The 16,876-nt window shown below is 38.3% G+C and overlaps 2 protein-coding genes across 2 annotated transcripts in view; one reads left to right on the top strand and one right to left on the bottom strand.

The window, feature by feature from the left end:
• trpc5a (transient receptor potential cation channel, subfamily C, member 5a) overlaps positions 1-16,876 on the top strand; it is a 203,067-nt gene that overhangs the window by 28,977 nt on the left and 157,214 nt on the right. The window lies entirely within an intron of this gene.
• Positions 8,684-16,876, bottom strand: part of LOC146522634 (uncharacterized) — a 518,363-nt gene continuing 510,170 nt past the window's right edge. The window contains exon 12 of the mRNA XM_085153495.1: positions 8,684-8,771. Within this exon, the coding sequence (XP_085009621.1) occupies positions 8,759-8,771 (13 nt within the window). The 3' untranslated portion in view covers positions 8,684-8,758. The remainder of the gene's footprint in view (positions 8,772-16,876) is intronic.

Below are 16,876 nucleotides of genomic sequence, written 5' to 3'. Positions count from 1 at the left end.
GCGACTTGACAGGTGTTCCCTCAATATTCTCCTCTGGTGTCCTCGTCTTACTTGGGATTCAAACTGACAAACAGGTTTTTACAACCTACAATGAATGTTTCTTTAACACCAAATTCCCCATGCCCCAATACACTGATATTCAGTGCTTTTACAGGAAATTGTCCCCAGAACAGTGACAGATTGGTCGATGTGGCACCAATCTGTCACCAGCAGCACTGATGTGCAGCTCTGCCATTTCACTGATGACTGTACTGAATTTTTAATGGCGGTAACTGCAGGCCTCTGGACATGATTTGGTAATGTCATCCTGTTATTTGTCACTGTGCCATTAAAGTATATAAAATTGTTATTTGATTACTTGTACTCTTTATTATATTGGTTCATCAGTTCTCTTCCGTTGTTAATTATCCAACAGTGTCTCCTGGAAATTGGATCTTTATACAACAAATTAGTTTTCTTGGTGCAGCATAAACCCTGACTAGACTACATTCAGACTGTTACAAATGAATGAAGAGAGATATTTGTGAGCTGTTAGAAAATATACAGTTTTCCACCAAAAACCACGGTCCACAGTCACATGCAAGATTATAGGTTTGGGCTACAAGTAATATGTAAATAAACATCATCTCAAATATTTTTTTCTGCTATCTCTAAGGTCCAAAGACTCTTCCTTTTTAAACCAGACCACAATCTTTAAGGTTATAAAGAAAGCAGGAGTGGGGGAAGTCCAGGCCTCAAGGGTCGGTGTCCTGCAGGTTTTAGGTCTCACCCTGGGTAAATTTTGTAAATCTAATAATGCCATTATCAAATCAATGTCTAGAAATTACACTGATTAGATTACATCCTCGCCATGATGATGTACTTTTGTTTTCTACTCTACAGACATTTGTTTTGTTTATAGACAATTTACAGCTTCAGGGGTTCTCAGTGGAAACTGGTCACCTGAGGGTTTCACAACTATTACAGGAGGTGGATCTGCTAATTACTGTATTGCACGAATGATCATGAATGAACCACCTGACTCATCAAATAGTGTTTTGGGTTTTTTGTTTGTTTTTTTTTTAATTTACTAAAATGTTACAATTTGAAGCAAAATTAAGAAAGTTTCTTTTCATTTGTTAGTCTTCCCATCATTTTCTGCACTTACTTTGTTAGTCTTGCTTGTCTGTAAAATATGAAACTTAACAGTTTTTTATAACATCTCCAGACTCGCTGCCTTCCAGTTGCTTGTTTTTGTCTTATGAACAGCTGCAACAGTAATATCATGATTTTAAAAAGGTGTCAAATCCTTGTGTTTGATTTGTAGAAATGTGAGGCTATTTGATATTTTTACATCTAAATGAATGAATGAATGAATGAATTGTAAAATCAAAACAAAGTGCCTTGATTCAGCTAAGTCTATTTGGGGGGGATCCTTAATATTTTATTGTAAGAGGAAATAATACAATATATTTTCATATAGAAATTTTGTCAAAGTCTTAATTGCCTGATCTCCCCCAACACCCGAGAACTTCCTGTTGGGTCCAGAAAACTTTTACGTTTCAGAGTTTTTCTTTGTAATTATTTGAATTTATGCAAATTAGGCATGTTTTAATTTGAGTGTAAACTCAACACACACAGATTCAGCCTATGATGAAGTATGAAGAAGAAGCTGCATTATTCCCACATCATGATGATCAAATCATCTATCAATTCATTTTCAAGATTGAAATTGATCGGTTGAAAGAATCTGCTTTTTTTTTTTTCTCTTTCTTTCTTTTTGTCCCCCTCATGCAGTTCAAAGTATTGTGTGTATACTGGGCTGAAAAACAGCAGTAAGTCATCCCGTTTTAAGGAGGATGGAGCTGGTGTGTTTTCAGCATTACAGCTTGATAAATGACTGCAGCTATCAATCAATTATTATAATTGTGATAATTTGTTTTCTGTAGATTGACTAATGATTTCAGCTCACAGGTGCACCTGTGGCTCAGGAAACGGAGTGGGTCGTCTGCTGATCACAAGGCTGGTGGTTCAATTTCTGGCTCCTCTGCATGCTGAAGTGTCCTTAAGCAAGAAGGTGTAAAACAAATGTCCTCATGCATACATATCCTGTGTGTATATTGCAGTCAATATGCTATTGACTGCAATATACACATTTCCAGGAAATGACTTGCATAGCCTAGATCTAAAGAAGACAGAGGAGAGAGAAATAATGTTTGTTTGTTATGTTGTTATGTTGTTATTTTATTTTTTTTACTTGGTTTGTTTCACACTGTTTCTTACATAGTTTCCCATTTCTGAAAACCCCAAACCACCCATCCAACCACCTTCCAAAAGTGCAGTCAGCCTAGGGGAGAAGTGCATCTTAAAGATCACCTTAAGGAGAGTAAGTGTGAATATGTTACTGGGGAAGACGCACAGCTATGAAGCTACAGAGAAACATGTAAGAGTGTGCACTAGCTTGTGAGTGCAGGGTTACTGAAACACTGGGAGTCTACAGCTGCAGCAGCGAAAGCCGCCTTTCATGCAGAAGGTCTCCGTGCCACTCTGTCTCACCACTTTCATCCGCTTGGCTGTCACATTGTCTCTTCTACTTCTCGCCCATCTTCTCACCTCTGCTGTGTGTGTGTGTGTGTGCCAACATGGCCTGTCTCATCATTTCCCATCTCTCTGGCTGTATATATCTGTCATCCCCCTCCTTTCCTCCTCCTGCTGCCTTCTCTGCTCACTCACTCACTCGCTCACTCACTCGCTCTTATCCCGGCCATCCGCAGGCTGCAGATAGGATTAAAAATTAACACCCTCTGTGTGTGTACATATGTGTGTTTGAGACAGAGAATGAAAATGGGAGAACAGCTAAGGGATGGGTTGCTGAAACCATTGTCATACACCACATTTATGGTTTGCAGTATTTGCCACCTCATTTTGGTGGCACTGCATGTTCACCTTTTCCTTTTTGCTGTTTATTTCACCTCCCATTATGAACACGCCTCCTCATGGGTTCACGAACTCGCATCCAGCAATTTTGGCATCTCTGGAGATTTTGTGACTTTCCACTGTGGAAATGTCACTTCTAATAAATGTGTAAACACTGATAGGTCACTCATGTTTAAAGAGCGGAGTTTCAAGCTCTTAATATTTCTGTCTTCTTCTCAGTGACCTATTTAAATATATTTTTACACATTTTCTTTGCACTCTGAAGCTGACATGAGACATTTAATGCATTATTGAGCAGCAGAAATGGATAATTTATCAGCTCTCTTGATAACTGATTTGTTCTTCTAGCCATTTTAAACTAACTAGTCAATTAGTTCCTTATTTTTCTATTGGGACGATTTGTGATGTTACATAACAGTAAACCATTAGACCAGAGCAAATAGCATCTATCCGTCTGTGTAATCTGACATCTCATCAATTCTTTTGATTGCATTGTCAGACAAAGGCATTGTTGATGGCACGTTTATGCCATTTGGACCTAGTGTTCCGTCTCTTTGCTAGCATACAGCTCCAAACAGCTCCGTTGCCTTGATCAGATGCCTTTTCACAGTAAAATAGTCTTGGTTCAAATCCTATGCTTTTCTAAGTAGTAGTTTCTCTTTCTAAAGGGATGTTTGGTTTCAAGGTGCCTCTTTAGCTTGCTTGACACCATGCTAGCATTAGCCAGCTTCTCCTGACATACAGCTCGCTCAGGCTGAGGGCTGTTGACATCCCTGGTCCAGCTGAAGCTGTAAAAGCCATTGGCTTTTGCAATAATGTCAAGAGTCATTTTTTTCTCTTTACTTTAACAGGTGTATCTTTGCACTTGGGGGTGGTTGTGATTTGTTTGCATGTAAAAGTGATCCATTTTCTCCCTTACAACTATCCTCCTTGCTTTCAATTAAGGCGATTGATGTGTCAAGCTCTCTTAATTCTTTACTTTTTTAGAAATTTTAGATTTTAGAAACCTTTTTTTTCTGGAAACTAGGAAAACAAGGCAAGCCTGAGAAATAGCTTGAAAGCTCGACTATAAGAAGTAGTAAGATTATCTGTAAACTGATCAGGGGAAATAGATGCAATTATACTGGTTAGAGGATTCAACTGATTGGACAGTGTATTGTCAGAAACCAGGTGGAAACCATTTCCCTGTATCGGCTTTCGCAGGATATGTGAGGCACCTTTAAAACAACGTTTTTGCTGCAGTGGTTGTAAACAGAATTCATTAGTGAAGTTCCTGAACACTATCTAAAGAAACATCTGCTAAAACTCGTTTAGTGCAGTACTGTCAGTAGTACTGTAGCTGTATCATAATGAGGAGTAATCGTTTATTGGAGTTGAGCCAGTAATAAAAAAAAGAAAAGAAAGAAAAGTGCCTTAAGTCTGCAGTTTAAGAGACATTTGCTTGTATAGAAGTCTATTTTAAAGTGTCAAATTCTGCATCATGATTATTTTTTTTAACTATGATCTTGTTAAAATCAAAAAATGTGGAAAATATTTGTGACTGACAAGTTTCTTGTCTGGGGTTGTCACCGCATGTATTAATTCAGGTTTTGAAACATGGCAACAACAAGCCTCAGCTCAATGCACCAAAAACCTAACTAGCTTAAGCATTGGTTGACATGAAGGTGAATACATCTATATTTTATATTTACCTTCTCGATAGACTTATATTTAGGACCTTGCCAACACATTACGGGTTTAAAACCCGCTTAAAGATACTTCTTTTACTCCTTTGCATTTAATTGTTGTTGACACTTTGTTTTGTTTCTTGATTTGTTGTTCCTGTTAGTTGTAGAGCATTATAAATTCACTTGACTTACATGTTCATTTGACTCACGTGTGCATATATACATGGCACAATTTTCTGTATTTTTTGGTAATGCAAAAACTTTATGAAATCAAGAAACAAAAGACAGGAAAAATGAAATGGCAAAAAGTCCTAAAAGGCTAATATATGTTTTGATATAATTTGTGATCATAATAGGACACCTAAATAATATATTTGTTCAATAATTAATAAATGTTATTATTAAACAGATTTTAGAGGTTTGACTATTTCTGTCAAGTTCATCATATAACATGCACAGCGGCTGCAGTATTTTTTGAAGCTATAACTTTGTGTGTGTTATCAGTTGAATACAGAGCTACATAAAACTAGCCTGTGTTCTAAAATTGTATACATTCATAACGGAATGAAACGATGTGTTACATATTTAATCACATCCACCAATGAAAGAAAGAAATCCTGTCCACACAGCTACACACTAAATGTTTAGCCATGGTTGCCACGAACCGGAGGTGACTTTAGTTGTGTAGCTGTCAGTCAACTTTATTCTTTCTCTGCTCCACCTACATCCTATATCTTTATGGTCTCTGACAGGCAACAACCTCACTTTCACCTTGCTGCTTTCACCAGCCATCCCTTTAGATGTCTCACTCAGACAAAAGAATTTGTGATTGAAGTGCTTAGCATCTGGCTCTGTTGGCTAGATGGAGTGTGAAAGAGGACCAGATTCTTGCTGTCTGAGGGTTTTTCCACAGCTTCAGAGGGAACATCAGCACAGCAGGGATCCTGGCAGGCAAACAGGGTGATAACACAGCCGCTGTACCAGAGAGCCTCCGCTTTACATTTGAGTCATTTAGCTAACAGACTAATTTGCACAGACATACAGTGAGCGAGACCTGATTAAGGACATTCACCAGCAATTTTGTTTTTTATTAAAATGAACTTCATGGCCTGAAGACCACCTTTCATAACCAGCTTTTTATTATAAGGAATGAGTACTTACAGGACATGGATGAGTAGATTAAATTTGACAAAACGTTGGAACATAGAAGCTGTTTTACATGCAACGTCTCTGCTGTTGGAGGTTTGCATTACGGTGATCATTACATGCTCCATTTTTAGGACTTTACCACACAGCCTTTCCTGGTGTGTGATGCAGTGATATGCTGTTAACTCACCGGTACAGCTTTCCTCCTGCATCTTTACTCGCATCCTGCTGACTAGTCTGCTTTTTTCACCGCACAACACCGGCGCTCCATCTGTTTTAAGTCCAACAAGTTTGTCCCAGGGCAGTTTCACGTCGGTTACACTTTGACATACGTTTTAAAAAATGTCTTTTCCTGTCGTTGTCCCGTGCATCGATTTAATGTTCAATATTTCCTCTCCACGGATGAAGATGGCCAGCTGTGCAATGTCCATCATGTCTATACTTTCATCCACAGCAAGAGAGTATGCAATGACGTTTTTCCTTCTTTCACACGACTGTGTTCTTAAATCAGTGACCATCTCACAAACCCAATCAGCAATCGTATTTCTGCTCAGGCTCACATTTGCCAAAATTTGCGTTTCGTCTGGACAAGACGTAGCACAGCTTCATCATGCAGCTCTTCAGAGTGGTACCGGGCTGATTTGGCTCCTCTGCTACAATAAAACTTGCTTTCACAACAGCTTCACTTTGTGATTTTGCTCTGATAAAAAAAAAAAGTCTGCTGAAATGTCAGATTCTTCTTTAGCTCTTCTACTTTCTTTAGTTTCTTCTCTGCATTTCGGTTTTTCAGCTTATCCTGACGTTTTGTCTCGTAGTGCCGTCTTAAATTCCTTAATTACAGCCACGTTAGCTCCACTAATAAGACACACGGGTTTACCAGCAATGTCTGTAAACATATATTCAGTCACCCACTGGCGCTGAAAGGCTCTGCTTTCAGAATCAACTTTTCTCTCCACCATTGTGAGCGGCTAGCTTCGCAATAACAGAAGTTTGACTTGATTGACGCGGGATTGTTCCCAGTTAGCCTAGCGTTCAGCAAGGAGGCTGCAGCGCTGCATTATGGGATCTGTAGTTTGTATATTATTAGTGTCTATCGCCGGGCCATGCATAACAATAATAGAACATCTATATAAAATGATCTCGCGGGCCGGATATAAATGTACGCCGGGGCGGATGTGGCCCGCGGGCCTCGACTTTGACACATGTGGCATACACTCTACCGATCATCTTGTGGTGAAATCTTATTTTGTCTTTCTAAAGAACATTGCCACTTTCAGCCACTCATGTAGACTTAAAACTTTTTAAATGTTAATTCAGTAATTGCCAAACTTCTAGTTTTTGGCCCTAGATTGTGCTGAAATGACCTTCCTCTTTATTGATTGTTTTGTATTTTATTTGAGTACTTTGTTCTCTATTCCCTTTTCCTGAACCCTATTACTGTTGCTCCCACAACTACCCAGTTATTCTTCAGGGATCAATAAGGTTCCACGTGATCTAATTAGAAGAGATGCTGCTCTGTTTAGGACGCCAAGTTTCACCACTCAGCAGCTGAGGAGAACACCAGATGTTTATCTAAAAAGGTTCAAAACTGCATATTGAATGTGGATATAATAATAATCTTAATGTGACACAGCTCTTTGGTGTCAAGAAAGTACATTTTCTAGTTCTTCAGGTTCATGAATGCACAGACATCTGGCACATTTTTCCTTCCACACTGTCACTCTGTAACAGTTATGACTCTCAGATAAGAAACTTTGACTTCTGTTGTAACATACTCTTCTGTTTCAAAAACTCTTATGTGCAACAAGTTAAGCTCACCTTAGCACAGCCAACAACTACAAACTACAAATTATATCAAAAGCCCTTTGAGTGTTCAGTAAGAGCAGAGCAATGCTGTCTATTTACCATTTCCTCCTGCTGTCTGAAAAGACCCATTCCCGATGTCAATCATAGGAATGTTTGCAGTTTAAAAGACAAAGTCTGCTTAAATGGAACCAAATGGACAAACACACATGACACTGAATCAGGAAAACAGTCTCATATGGTCTCATGTTTACATTTGTACTTTTTTGAGATATGTTTAGAACCCAAACTACTGAGTTATGCTTAGCAAAATAAAAATTGACTGTTTTTACTGTAACGTTCTATTTAAACTTCGTAAGGCCGCTAAACATAACTACGGGTCAGAGCTTGCACAAATGATCCATGGGTGGTCTCCTTCCAACAGAGAAAATAATTTAAGTAGTTTGTTTTTTTGTGTTTTTTCTGAGTACAGTTCAATTTTTCAAGATCGGAGCACTTCAACAAAAACATGTGGTGCAATAAGATGATGAAATGTGAAGCGCTCGCAGCCTTTTGGAATCATTTAGAAAAAGATCAAATCCACCAATTTCAGCTCTTTAAAACTGCCCAGATAAGACAATATGTCATTCTGTAGGTTTTGTCTTCACACAGCAAATCCAGCATGTCCAAATTAACACTGTCAGATTTGATTTCAACACTTTTAAAGTGTCTATATGGGTCCACACCAGAGAGTGTTAATTTAACTCTTTTTGGAGAGTTGGTATGTTAACTCTGATTTAGTGTTAAACACCAAATCTCTCTGGAGTTGATAATTTAACACTTGGTGTTAAGAGTTTATATATTAACTCTCAAAGAGTATTTTAGTTTAACTACGTAAGAGTTATCTTCTAATTAATTCTAAAAAGCGGGAATTTTACTGTTCTGAACTTCTAGAAATTTCTTTTGGAAATAAACATTTACTAAAAAGACGCAATGGTTTTTGAAAAACATTTATTCTGAACTGTGCACCACAATTTCAAAACATTTTCTGAAAGATGTAACAGTGTACATGTTCTCACTTTCATTAGAATTTCGTTTATCAAAAGGTCTGACATAGGTGAGCTGGTAAATGCAAATAACAGCATTCTCATCACTTATTTCAATAAATACAAAATACAATATGCATGTCCTTCATTCATCACTTTGTGGAACTGCAACGCACTTCTGCTCTCCCCCATATTCCATCTTCACAAGCATATCCTATGTGGAGATTGAATAAAAATTAGTTGACACTAATTAATGGCACAAATCAATTGCAGCACAGTAAAAAAAAAAAAAAAAAAAAGGAATCCTTTTTGAGACATTACTTGTGTAAAGTATTTTCCCAAAAGATAAGGACACAGGCAACAGGTAGTACTGAACTAAATGTAAAACCGTGTGCACAAAACTCTGGAGGGATCTAAATGCTAACGTAGAACCCAGTCAGGACATCTGCTACTGCTGTTTGCTCGTTTTTTATGGGAGATCGTTTTCAGGCTTCAAGTAGCACCATTATACCAACATTTCACATTCTAGACATTGTTTTAGGTGTATTTGACCAAAAAATTTAACCGAAAATTCACATGCAAGCTTTTTTTCAAGGCTGTGGTATTTGCCGAAAACAATACCTTTCAGCTAGCTAAAACAGCGAGCGGTGCTATCAGCGAGCAACATGGCTAATGCCTTTCACACAGCTTTGTCTCAACTCCAAAGAGCCACAGAAGTAAAAGCTAATAATAATAATTGAAACAATCTTTGAAAACATGACTTACCAAGCATGGCAAACAACTCAAATATGTAGAGCAAAATGTTCTGAAACGGCTTCACTTCAGCTTCGATTGGAGCCGTGCTGGGGGCGGAGTCTGTGAATTTACTCTATTGGTGTCATAGCCCCTGTAGGAGTTCAGAGTTAAGAGGTCAAGAGTTAATGTTTCCATTGTAACACCTCCAGATTTGAAATAGAAACACTCATTTTTAACACTCGATTTTAACTACTATCATTTTACACCTCAGAGTTACATTAAAAGCATGTGACTCTACTTAGAGTAAAATTAACTCTAAGACTACTAACACCAAAACATTTAACACTTTTGAATTTGCTGTGCAGCTATTTTCTTCCTACTTGAGGACCCTTTAACCAATGAGCTTTTGACAGGACTGTTGCATAACTGGAAGCTCACAGTTTGTGCTACTTAGCAGCTGATGCAAATCCATCGACAGCCAGAAAAACTGAAAACAAAACGTAATGTATTATTTATTCAGGTTTTTTAATCCTTCATTTTGTGTGTTTTTATTACTTTGGTTAATTAAGTAGTTTTCAGTCATAAACAAAATTGGCATAAAGAATTTCTGTACTTTTGTTTAATTTTGTCATCCATTGGTCATCTAATACTGATTTATGTTGTTTGTGCGTCCTTTTTATAGATGGCTCAAGGTTAATGTTTTGTTTTTGTTTTGTTTGTTTTTTTATAATATCCATGTCATCGTACATTCTTTCAAGGTTGCAGCACAAAAACTAGAAATAGTTTACCAGCTCAAAGGGATATTTACAGCTTAACCTGAGAATTGGTGGCAAATTCCTGATGCGTGTGCTTTTGAGATACACTGATGTGTCTCATTGTGTTGAGCTGATGCTCTTATCCAGTGTGCTTCACAGTGAATAAGCAGACGGAGGCACAGGTTGTTATTCAAGGACGCTTGGCAGTTACTTGACAGTCTGGTTTTTGAAAAGAAAAGAGATTCTTCAGCTACAGCAATGTCTCATTTAACCACTTCACCAGGAGAAAAGATGGTGGGAGCTTTCATTTCAAGTTATTTATTTATTTTTATTAAGATGTCGTGCTGCCTTAAATCAAGGAAGAAATCCCCAAAATGATGAAATAGGCTGCCAGAGAAAGTGAACTTTAGTTTGAGTGTATATGTATAGAAGCTGTAATAACACCTTGTTTTTACCTTTGTTACCAGCAAGATTACACATGTCATATCTGACTCCCAAGTGAACTGCAGTAAATTTTAAAGTATGACCGTGGAAAGGTTGCAGTCAAAAACGGTACAGTTTTTGACTGCAACGTGTTGAATGAAGTCAACATGTGTGCAAGTAATCTCTCTGAGCAAAAACCTTTATGATGTCAGTGTGAGGTCATCTAAATAGGGTCATTTGAGCCACACTGCTCTGTTGTGAGCGCAGGTACCCTAACCACCTGCTGTTCAAACCACGGAGCAAACTCAGGATCTGAAAAATTAAGCCAGTGTGGAAGTAACAAAAACAGCGAAGCAGTTCCTCTAAGTGCCACTTGGGGGTGTCTCAAAATCGAGTCAGTTCCCATAGACCAGAGTTTCCCAACCTTTTGGAGCACATATTTCACATTAGAAAAATCACACAGCACACCACCAAACAAAAATGTCACAAAAAGCATATTGATGTTTCCCAACGCACCAGGTATAGCGGAAATGGCTCTTTTTGTTCCCAGTATACATTTTCTACTTTCTTCTGACCACTACTCATGCTAAGCCCTTCATCTGGGTTGGAATTTTCTCCAGGGCTCAGGTCAGACTGACTGCTACTTCTTTTCGAATATTTATCCATTGCTATTTGTGCTGCGTCGTCCCACAGCATGACTATTATGTAATTTCTTCTTTGTCTTCTTCTGTTGTACTGGTAGTTGGCAACCCATTTAATTAGAGTTGGTATATGTACTGCCCTCTAGTGCAAGGAAATGTAATTGTTCTGCCCGTTACTCACACTGATTGCTTAAAGTCAGGTGTAGGGATGGGTATCGTTTAGGTTTTATCCGATACCGGTGCCAAACCGGTACTTTTGAAACGGTGCCGGTGCTTAAACGGTGCTCAAACCGGTGCTTAAAGAATGGAGAACACAAAATTGGTCCAAAAAACTCTCATGTTCAGCTGTTTTTTTGTAAAAAGATAACAATGTTAGCCTTTTCTGCAGCTATAGGGCATATATGGTATCACTCTTGGCTGGAAGCAGTGCTTAAACAATGGAAAAAACACAAACTTTGTCCAAAAACCTCTCATGTTTAACTGTTTTCCACTTTTTCTTTGGTCATTTTAGCCTTTTTGGCCAGGGTGAAGGGAGTATCTGCCATCAAACAAGAAGACAGCCGCATGTAGCTATGATGATGTTTGCTAGTTCACCTTACATACATTAATGTAATAACGTGGTTAGCCTACTCAACGTAAATTACACACGAACAACATTAAGTTACTCACGCAGAGAAGAACAGCTGCTGCTGCCATCATCATCCGTCATCATTTCTGCTACACTGGCAGGGCTACGGCTACACACGCAGTAGATGTGCTCGGTGTGAGGTCTCGCAGCAAGCTATTAAATACGGCACATTTCTCGGCTTTAAAAAAAAACAAACGCTATGCGTTGCCAGGTGTTTCATCAGATTTCAGGTGTTACCTCCTTTCCACAGTATCATCTTAAAGCACTTGTTGCAGGCTGCTGAGTTTGCATCTTTTGCTGTGAAGTACAGCCAGACTTTGACCGCTTCGCCTTGGGCGTTTTTAACCTGTAGCTCTGCTCTAAAAGAACGTACGTACCTGGACCCGCCTACTATCCTCGGAAACGTAAAATGATTGGCTAGAATTCAAAGTGTATCACAGCTCAGGAAAAAAAAAAAGCACCGAAATGAAGCACCGAAATGTGCGCTGCTTTTCGGTCTGGTTACTACCGTTTATGTCAGAACCGGTGCCATCATGGCACCGGACACCGGTGCCCATCCCTAGTCAGGTGGAACCAGATAATCGTCCACGGTACACCTGATCATTTCTCACAGCACACCTATGTTCCACGGCACAGTGGTTGGGAAACACTGCCACAGACTGTGCAGTTTTTAATATTTTGAAGCATTTTAATATATTATCTAAATAAAAATATGGCTTGTTATGTGGTACAGTTTATTCAAGATGTTTTTGCTTTTTTGTTTGTTGTTTACATTCTTGTTTTTTATGAATCTGTTGCTTGGCAATAATTATTTCATATATGTGCTTGAGGGTCAGAGCCATAAAACATATGGGTACAGTTTGATAACCAAACATGCTAGTGCTATCTGAGGGCTTAGTCCTCTACTCTTTCCACCATATGAGCTTCATATGATTCAAGGTAATAAAAAAATAAAAACATGGTAGCAGACAAACAGTCACAAGTCACACAAGGCAGAAATGAATGGGTGATATGGCTAAGTATGTGCATTTTTGCTATCTGGGGTTCAAACCTTCTGTTTAGGAGGGGAAGCCAACCAAAGTAAAGCTGGCTTGGAGGATAGGTAGCTAAATGTAGAAATGAGCTTAATAAACCCTTTAAATGCTCTCTTATCATAAAATAAATGAGTGCTCTATGAAAAAACAATAGTTTGCAGAAATGTTGGGCATGAATTTTGTTATAATTTGTATTTGGCACTGCTCTACTCTCGGTCCCTTTCAAAGCACTTCGTGTTTATTTCTTTTTTAGGATCTAATGCAGTTTTTGGTTTTATTGGTTTCAAGGGCCATGGGACTTTGAACTTAAGTTGATTAGTTTTGCTTGTTCTTATTCTGAATTGTAGTGAGGCTAACACTTGTGTGCACTTGAAACAGTTTTCATCACTTAATGGACGACATCAAGGGGGGAACGGTGTGCTAATGTGGAAACCAAACACACCCAGTGTCTTTGAAGTTGCAAACAGTTTTGATCACACACTCAGTTTAAATTTTATGACATCTCAGTCTTTAACGGCTGCTTATTGCAGTCTATCATTGCAAGCTACAGAGTGCTTTGACATTTGATTTAACAGTCAGAAAAATCAATAGCACATAAAAGACCTCTTCAACTCCTTGACAATTGAATGTTTTCAACCCCATAATCAAAACTCTTTGTCTCCCAATACCACAGCAAGCCAAAATGATTTGAATTTACTGTGAGACAATACAAATTGTCGTATGTGAAGAGATATTCTAAAACAAGACAGACTTCTCCTTTGGGGCTGTGCAATTTAACCATGTGGGAAAGATGTGCTAATCATACAGTACCTGTGACACGTGAAGCTACAGTGACTTAGCCTAGCATGAAGGCAGGAAACAAATGGAAATGGATAACCAGACCCTGCCTAAAGGAAAAACACACCAATGCAAATGTGTCAAGTACAGCCTGACGGATATTATTGGCTGATTGTAACCGATCGCAAAGATCAGTATTTCCTGTATTTTCCAGTTAAAACCTTTTCCTTTCAAAATAAAATGCAGAAAAAGTTGATTGACATGACTGACCTGATTGTTAATACACTCAGCGCATGTTGCAGAGTAGCATCACCCCTAAGCAGATACTTAGCTGTGATAAGAAGTCAAGCTGTCTTGGTAAGTAGCTTTTAATGCATATCACAGAAACTTTAATAAACATTGACCTCAATATTTTTATAATTCTGTATGTATACAAAATATCAGTCTATATTGCTATTGTAGCACTCCTTCAGGAGAAACTGGTGCCAAAACAAAATATTTTCTCTAATCTGATTAAATCAGAATTAATGAGTGAGCTTTTTGAGAAGATGATTTACTTTTTTAAAAAATCTGCTTTTTTCATGTAATCCCGTCAGAAAATGGGTTATTTTCAAAATACATTTTTTTCTCATGTAGATGATTAACAAGAATAGCCAAGTTTGAAACAATAGTTTCAATGGTATAGCCAGGCTGGGTAAATAGGGGAGTCGTGTACACTGTCACTGCAAAATCTAGCCTGACAATAAATGCTGTCAGTGACAAACTGTCCTTAGACCAGTGTCTTAACTCCTTCAGTGATTGTCATCAATAATATGAAGTCTTGTTCCATCATTTGTCAAGAATAAAAAAGCTGCAATATGAAACCTTTCGATGATAAAATGTTCGCATCAATGCTGTGATTAAAAAGCCACGGATGAGATACTCTGCTTAATGAGCCCTCTGAGTGTTGAGCATGCTCTCAATCACAAGGTTTTCAATTTCCAAGAACGCCATTTGTTAGGATACAAAAAGGCGACCTTTAATTAAAATCCAAATTAAGTAACTGCATCATCTTTCAAAAAAAACCAAAACAAAATTCAGACAACATACTTTGTGGTAGAGATACTCTCAGAATGTGATCAGTACCAGTCTAGCAGTTAACGCTCAGTGTTAATATGACATCAAACGTATCTTTTCTTTAGCTGTCTGAATTAAATCTGATAGATTGAACAAACATTCACTCAGCTTAGCACGATAGTTAACAAAAGAATAAAGAAGTTTTTCCTGTTTAAGTTCAGCCAGCTTTAAAGAAGTGGACATTATGTTTGGATGTTGGAACTACATATAAAATGCAAGGTATAAATTTCACTTGGGAATCCATAATTGTAGCATGGCAAAATAATCAGCCATAGCACTAGTGTTGCTACCAACACTACCAACAAGGTGCATCTAAAATTGACATTTACAGGCCGCCAATTCTGGAATAAACTGTGCCTATTGGTTATATACCATAACAACAACAAAAAACATTGTCTATTTTTACTTAAAATTACAACAAAAGTTATAACATGAACACATCGTGCTATGATGAGGAACACTCCAAGTATGAAGTAATGAAATGTTTACCTAGGTCAGTAACGCAGGCGCAAATGGGCTTCTCATGGACTTCTTACAGTGTGCACTTTGAATGTTAGTCTGTTTAGAAAAGTTCTAATTCTGTAATTGAATTATTTATTTCAATAAGAAAGCTTTGTTTTTGAAATGCAACTCAATCCGGTATTTAAAACAAAACCATTAAATGCGCCCACTATTTGGTGGTTTGCCTCTTGAAATCATCTTTTTGCACCATTTTCATATTTCAGAGCAAAACAAAAACATTTTCTAAGCTTCATTTCCTCCTGCTACAGAGCTGGTCAGGCAGAGATTCTCACCACCTGCAGTGAAATGTAATAATATTGCAGCTCCTATCTGGAGTCTGCTGCTCATTTCCCTCTGTGATGGCACTGTATTGATATTTCACCTCTTACATCACTACTCTTCTTAGCCCGTAAACATGTCCCCGCGTTGGTTTATTGCTGGTCAGCTGGTGCCGTTAGTGGAAACAGCTCCAAACTGATGTAGAGGTTCAGCTAAATGCTGAGAAACCATCGATACATTGATCTGGGTTCAAGACCACACACATACATACGGGAAAAAAGCAGAAGGAGACAGTCTTCCTAATGCAGCAAACCAGAACAACTCCCTTCTAGATTTCGCTGATCCTGGTTCTGATCTTTTTTTTTGCCATTGTCACGTCTTCATGTGTCCTCTGTCCCTGATCTGCTTTGCACCGTTACCCTGGATGTTCTTGTGAGCTTTAAGCTTCAACAAATCCAACCAAGACAAATCTGATCTGATCTTCACCAACATCTAATGTATAATTCCAACCAGGAGTGTGTAAAAGTTTGGGTTTTGTGTCTGTGTAGAAGCAATGTGAACAATGTGAGCAATGTTACTGTGAACATAAATACATCTCTTTCAGTATACTAAAAGTTGAATTGTGAATTGACAGGGAGTTTCTAGCTCCCCTCCACCTCTTTTTAAAGCAACTTTTTCTGATTCTCTGCTACCTGTAGTTAGAAGGTCTAAACTGTTGGTTTGAGTATTCTTCAGGAATAGTTCTTCAGACTTGAAGGACATCCAAAGCTCTTCTTTGTATGTTAGCTTCCTTTTGTTCTGTTCTCTGTCAACATGATCCTACACTGCTTCAGTATTGTTCAGATCTGGGCTGTGGGGAGGCCAAACCATGACTGATAGTCTCCAAAAAGTTGATTCTGTTCATCTGGACGTGGCGTTTTGTGGGAGAAACGTTTCGTCACTCATCCAAGTGACTTCTTCAGTCAGGAGAAACGTTTCTCCCACAAAACGCCACGTCCAGATGAACAGAATCAACTTTTTGGAGACTTACTTTCCTGGATGATTGAGAATGCATCAAGACCATGACTGATAGTGTTGCGTTGTGTGCTTTTCAATCTAGATTTGCATTTACTGAACTTACAATGTGTTTGGTGTCATTGTCATGCTGCTATGAAGCTGTTGCCTTTCCAGATGGGCCTGATTAGCATGTTGGATCGCAATCTCATCATGCTTCTCTGATCTCCAACAATACTGGCAGCACCAAACCATGAGTTTCATTCATATTTCATTCACTCTCTCTTGTACCTCTTCTCTGACCACTTCCATTCATATTGACGAAAAGCCCGGATGCATCTCTTGAGTCTTGTCAGGTCTTTCCTGGATTTTATTTTATTTATTTATTTTTAAGAACTTTGTTTTCCGATGCTCTTGTAGGTGGTCTCGAGGCCTAC

The sequence above is a fragment of the Neolamprologus multifasciatus genome, chromosome 3 (genome assembly GCF_963576455.1).
Source record: "Neolamprologus multifasciatus chromosome 3, fNeoMul1.2, whole genome shotgun sequence".
NCBI lineage: Eukaryota > Metazoa > Chordata > Actinopteri > Cichliformes > Cichlidae > Neolamprologus > Neolamprologus multifasciatus.
The sequence above is the reverse complement of the archived record's forward strand: the minus strand, read 5'-3'. Positions and strand labels throughout refer to the sequence as shown.